At 39.8% G+C, this 6,511-nt stretch overlaps 1 protein-coding gene across 3 annotated transcripts in view; it reads left to right on the forward strand.

Moving 5' to 3' along the window:
• The window catches only part of LOC107566831 (FA complementation group A), a 75,090-nt gene that overhangs the window by 47,856 nt on the left and 20,723 nt on the right, over positions 1–6,511 (forward strand). For all 3 annotated transcript variants that reach the window (XM_016252378.1, XM_016252379.1, XM_016252380.1), the window contains 6 exons: positions 3,227–3,303; positions 4,236–4,377; positions 4,462–4,595; positions 4,735–4,845; positions 5,013–5,108; positions 5,207–5,266. In XM_016252378.1, coding sequence (XP_016107864.1) covers positions 3,227–3,303; positions 4,236–4,377; positions 4,462–4,595; positions 4,735–4,845; positions 5,013–5,108; positions 5,207–5,266 — 620 coding nt within the window. The remainder of the gene's footprint in view (positions 1–3,226; positions 3,304–4,235; positions 4,378–4,461; positions 4,596–4,734; positions 4,846–5,012; positions 5,109–5,206; positions 5,267–6,511) is intronic.

Genomic DNA, 6,511 nt, shown 5'->3' on the forward strand with positions numbered 1-6,511 from the left:
TTTACAGGCGTGAACTTTCTTTTGCTTCAGCCGTAGGTTTATTCATTACGCTTTTTTTGGGGGGGGGGGGACACTGCGGTACAATTCTCTGGACTCTCTAGGTCAATAATTATCCAAAAAAAAATTATCTTTACCCTTTGGGTAGCTATAAGGGGGTCGTTTAGAAAAGGGGCCTGTCCAAATATACCCAAAAGCCTAAACAAAAACTCAAAACTTCACGAAACTTGGTGAGCACATGCGACAGGTGATTCTAAACAAGCATGCAACATTTTATGGAGATCGGATCAGAAGTGGCGCTATAACATTTAAAAAGGCTTCAAAAACACTATATTTATATGGTAAATGACCTCAAATTGCAGAAAATGTTCATATATTCACGCATACATTAGATATCCACATCGTACGATCGATCTCCTCATTCTGAACAACTTTGCCTGTAAGAAATTGTTCTTTAAATAATTGACATTTATTTAAAAAAACTACTTTGCGAATTCCTCCAATCTGACCATAGGTGGCGCTATACCAGTTATAAACGTTAAAAAAGCATCATATTTCTATGGTTACCTGGATAATTACCTGGATTTGCCAAAAATGCTTTTTTAAATCACTGATTTAGGTGGTTACAGGCTTGTTAAATAATACGTAATGTATTTTTTGTATGTCCTTAAATTCCTTAAAGCCCTTGAACCCCGAAAATCGCTGCTTGCAGCTATATATATATATATATATATATATTTGTTTTTTGCTTTTTATGCACTGTCTGCCTGTGTTTTCTCTTCCGCAATCACTGTTCTGACTCAGAGGAAGCTCATTCGCTGCTCATATGTCATATATCATATTACGCGTTCATAACCTGCCCTGTCTCTTCTGATGACGAACATTCATTACACTTCTGCGTTCTGTTCTGTACAGAAGAAACCCAAGAAAACATTTCTACAGATGAAACATGAAGCTAATAAACACGAGATTATGACAGTATATGATATGTCTGTGATTTTTATGAGATTCTGGCAATTGTCACAACAATACAGGGTGTTTACATTAGAAATGCTAAGCAGGTGTAGTGATTAGCTAATAGAAAAGGCTACAAATAGCATATTTCAGCAACATTATATGGCCAAAACATATATTAGATTGCAATTAAGAGTTATTACAAACACTCTATGGTGGTTTGAAGTGAGTTTTGAGTAAAAAGTGTAGTATAGGTCAAGGTCATCTTTATTTATATAGCACCTTTAAACAACATTAATGCTGACCAAGGTGCTTCACAGTAACACAATACAATGATAAAAACGCAGAGTTTAAAATTAAAATCAACAGCTAAACCCATAAAACAAAAATATAAATAAAAAAAATCGTATAAATCTTATAAATTGTCTTGTGTACCATGATGCTACAGTGTGCATGAATAGTGTTTTCGGTCATGTAGTGTGGACAGAGATCTTTTCTGAAATGCAGTTGAAACGTGTAGCAAATTAGCTCAAAAGGGAAATATTTATAATTAATTATAACTAGTTATAATTAATAATGAATATTTAGATTAGATCTTAGAATTAACTGTAGCAGAATCAAGATTACAATTATTTGATCTGTCCGTCCACCAAGCAGACAATAATTATCATTTATCAATTCAAGGAAAGATTATTTTCCTGGCCAAGAAAGAATAACTTTCCTTCATACAGTACTAGCATTAACTTAGCATGTAGCAAGGGATCAACCTTTGGTGACTCCGAATTGTGAGCAGCACACAGAGACAATCAATTGTGAATATAAGGGATTTAATAAATGAAACTACAGCTAACATACAACAAGACTAAGCAAAACACATATATACAGAATTAAGAAAAGGAAGAGAGAGAGAAGAGCAAAATAATGGCAGTATTTCACATCAATTAGCCACAACCTATTGAGAATCATCAAAGAATCAAAAATCAACTTAAAAGGGGCTCAAACTTAAACACGCATCTAAATAGTTGAAAACGGTTACTTGCATTGGCTTCGATTGCTGAACAAGAGTCCTGATGCGGTAGACAACGGAGGTTCTTGATGAGTTATTTTAGAAGTGAGCTGGAGGTTTTGCTCTGGTTCCTCTGAAGATAGGAAAGCCCACAGCAGATCGACAAAGTTACTTGAAGATAAAAACTGCCGGAAAATCAAACTCAAGAGGAGAGTTTTGAGGAGTCTTGGATAGTGTTCGTCTCAAGAAGAAAGGTTTTGAGCCAAGATTAGTCTGAGCTAATGACTTTTGAAAGTTCCTATCCACACCCACCTTTTGGGTGGAATGGCCAATCAGAGGCATGCATTTTGAGTGGGAGAAACTTTCTTTGTCTCTGTTTATGGCCCATTTGCATGTTTATTGCTGGTCTGGAGGATTGGTGCAGTTTTACCCAAAATATGGTACAAATAATATGATGCATTTCACGATCACATAGTGTACATTGTTTGAGGAATAAAGAACAGACCATTTTGATACCTAGAACCAAACACTTTAGAGAGTTGATCTGGTTACCATCTTCTTGATAATGGGGGAAAGACCATTGGCAATTTAGCACCCATATAACTAGAATCTGGGGCCAGGACTGTAATTTATATGCAAATGTCAAAAGGCTGAAAGGGTCTCTGAGACATAAAGCCCCCATGACCCTCAATGATCCTAAGCAGATGCTACAAACGCCAGTATAGACGAGGATCGTTTTAATTTTAAAACAAAAACGCACTAGTGGAAATGTAGCCTTACATCTATGGAGGTTAGGATGCTTAACTTATACACTAAAGCCTCACGTGTGAGTCGTGCCTCTGGGCATAATGGGTAAACTAGCATAGATATGTATAGGTAGATACCTCATCTGACAGCTCCAAGCACGTAGACGCATCTGCCAATTTTGCAACGGTCAACTTGACGTCATTCACCATAATAATCAATGAATATTCGAAGGTGCCACAATCCTGCCCAGCCTCACCAGAGCCAACCACCAGCACTTGATTTAGGCACATCAAGCATGCTGCATGCTTATTGGCTCACTGACGTTGACCAGATTAACCACTTAGGTTTCAAAATTTGTTACCAAATTACAAGATGTTTTTCGATACTCGATGGCATCGAGGCAATTTGGTTGGTGCCTAAAAAGGATCGAACTTGATACCCAGCCCTACTCTTTTCTGTTTGTCATTTATCTTTGTAGCAGTTTGAAGTGTGTGTAATTGCTTATAATTGTGATTTGTGTAGTGTCAGATGTCATCGCTGTACAGAGTGAATGGAGCTTTGCTAAAACGCTTCCATTATTGACGGCTCTTTTTTCGAAGGTAAATTACTTTTATACTCTTTGAACGTATTCACTACACACAGAGTAACCTGAGCTTATTCAGTGTGATTTGACTCGAGCTCAGATCAAGAGTATCCCTTAAAGGATTAGTTCACTTACAGATTAAAGGTTGGAAAGGTGTCGCGTGACGAAGGCGGAAGTACCGACCACCAAAACTAACGTGCAAAGAAAGTCAAATGCCCTTTACAAAAAAGGTAAAACACAATGTCAGATAATTTTGACGGTTTTTCGCCCTACACTACCTTTCTAAACCGTAGTATACAGACGAAGAGCTAACTGAAACTGCAATTTGGCCCTTCAGCCCATTGGTCCCCATTGAAGTCCATTATATGGAAAAAAAATCCTGGAATGTTTTCCTCAAAAACCTTAATTTCTTTGCGACTGAAGACAGAAAGACATGAAAATCTTGGATGACATGGGGGAGAGTAAATTATCAGGAAATGTTTATTCTGGAAGTGAACTACTCCTTTAACACTCAATGACACAGTTACACCTAACAGGGACAAATTCAGACAGATGTTTGTTAAGAACAAGATACTGGAACTTTCCCTGAAAACACAGCAGAGGACCTTCAACTCTCTCTCAGTGCCATTACTACTTGTGTCCACTAAACCTGATGAGACCATCAAAAATAGACTGAAGATACCTCTTCCACTGGCTCTGAGTTCATCCATATCTTTATATAAAGGCACTTCTCTTTGTCAATAAGATCTTCAAGGACCCACCTGTCCCATCATTCTTCCTGCCTTATGAAATATTACCATGGATGGGTGCCAGATCTTTACTGCTTAGCTGTCAATAACCGTGATACAGTGTGCTATTGCTTAAACTGTCCATATCTTGTTTTGAAAAGAGAGAGAACTCTACGTCTGACCCAGAGTAACGGCTGTGTCCCTTCTGTCTGTCTGTCAGATCTGTCTTGTCTTCAGTGTGGAGTGTGTGCTGAGTCAGATGCAGCAGGTCTTAGAGACTCATGAGGTGAACTGGCGTCACATTCTCTCGTGTCTGTCTCATCTGCTGATATATCACTCTCAGACACAGTGCTGCCTCACAGGTACACGCCAGTGCTCTTCAGCTTCTGATGAATGAATACTGAGGGAGTAATTACACGTCATGTAGTGTCTGTCTCTGTGTTCAGATCTACTGTCCAGGCTGCTGAGATCAGCGTTTGACAGTTACGATGTGGAGAAGATGATCACGTTGTTCCTGTTGGCCCGTCAGGCGTCTCTCGAGGGTCCCGCTGTCTTTCCCCCATACAGTGATTGGTTTAAAGTCTGTGCTTTGTCTCCAAACACTCACATATTAAATGCTTTAGTAGCCTTTACCTAAATTTGAGATTGTTTTTTTTTATAATATCTTGTTTTTGCATTTTGCTGGTGTTTAATTTATTAGTGGTGATTTGCTTTATTAGTTGTCATTTGGTGGCTCCAGCGGTTATCATGCTAAAAGCAAGAAGTCCACTGTGTTTCTCCTGAAGTTCCTGTCAGACCTCGTTCCTTATGAACCACCACAGTATCTAAAGGTCAGACACGCACTCAGGGTTCTGTGATCCAAGTGCAACCCAATACCAATTAAATGTCAAAAACCTTGTAATGTCAGTTTATAAAACATCTTTGTGCTCACTGATGAAGCTGCTGTTTGGACTGATCTCCCTTCATATTTCCTTTCATTCCTATGCATGTTCTTTAGGTTAATGTAATGCATCCTCCGTACATCGGAGGAAAGTATCGTTCTCTGCTGCAAGAGTACATCACCCTTGCCAAGACCCGACTGAGAGATCTGAAGGTCTGAAAAGCTGTGGTGTCCGTTTTCGTTTATGACGCGTCTTTCCACTGCATAGAAATGGATGGGTTTGTGCTGGACTAACTGTAGTGTGTATGCAGGTGTCGCTGGAAGAGACGGGGATCTTTGAGGTGGTGAACGGATCTGCTGGTGTGGTTGAAGTAAGTCATGTAAATGCTTGTTCTGTTTAATGAAGCAGTTTTGGCGTATTTGAGTGTTACAAAGACAATCAAGTGATTTCATGGTGATTTCAAACTTATAACTAAAAACATTTGTTAAAGGGGTTATATGGTGCGATTTTCAATTTTTCCTTTCTCTTTGGAGTGTTACAAGCTCTTGGTGCGTAAAGAAGATCTGTAAAGTTGCAAAGACTAAAGTCTCAAATCCAAAGAGAGATTCTTTATCAAAGTTAAGAATCAACCACGCCAACCTAAAACAGCTCGTTCTAACACGCCCCCACATACCTACGTCACGATGTGGGAAGATTTGCATAACGCCTCCCAAATGTTCACGCAAAGAAAGAAGGCGTAACTTTTATTCTCGCTCTAGTATTGTGGTTGCTGCCATGTCGTGAAGACGCTGTGTGCTTCATTGTGAAAGTGAAACTACTTTGTTTGGTCTTCCAAAAGAGGACGATATCTGCTTCGTCATGCCTAGAGCTGATCCGTGCTGGTCGCTGAGGAAATACATCAACTTCGCACTGTGGATCACCGAATCGGCTTTTACCGTGGATGAAGCGGAGTCCAGCCCGGGGTCGTCACATGTGGTTGTCGCAAGCCCGCCAGTCGCTCCTTTGTCGAATCCGCCAGCTGCGCCGTTCTCAAGCCCACCCGCCTCTGCTCACTCAAGGCCGCCGTGTGTGATGCTGTGTTTCGTTGTGAAAGCAAAACTACTTTGTTTGGTCTTCCAAAAGTGGACACGACTAGAAATCAGTGGTTACGTTGTATTTACAACACTGTTCCAGAACATTTTAACCCAAATATTCAGATGTGTCCAGCGCATTTTATGGAGGACTGTTTACTGATCCTGGGAGAGTAACTACAATGCCGGCTGTTCTGACTCACGGTCTGTAAGTACGTTTTCATTTAAAGGATTTGCCATTGATGATTCAAACGCGAGTTTTGAGCTGTTTAGAGTAGCACTTGTTGTTTGTCATTTCTCCGATCACAAATGCAGACATGGTTTTATGTTTACGCGGCGCGATGCAACATAAAACACATATTCATTATAATCCATAATTATGTCCTCACTGGATGCAACAAATGCCTCGTTTATAATGGATTTTAATGTTTTTGTCTCGTCGCTCCGGCCGGAACACGCCATCACAGTATGTGAGGGGCGTAACATTTCCATCACACTCTTGAGGTATTAGGCCAATCACAACGCACTGGATAGCTGGCCAATCA

Source organism: Sinocyclocheilus grahami, unplaced genomic scaffold, assembly GCF_001515645.1.
Source record: "Sinocyclocheilus grahami isolate Dianchi unplaced genomic scaffold, SAMN03320097.WGS_v1.1 scaffold1103.1, whole genome shotgun sequence".
NCBI lineage: Eukaryota > Metazoa > Chordata > Actinopteri > Cypriniformes > Cyprinidae > Sinocyclocheilus > Sinocyclocheilus grahami.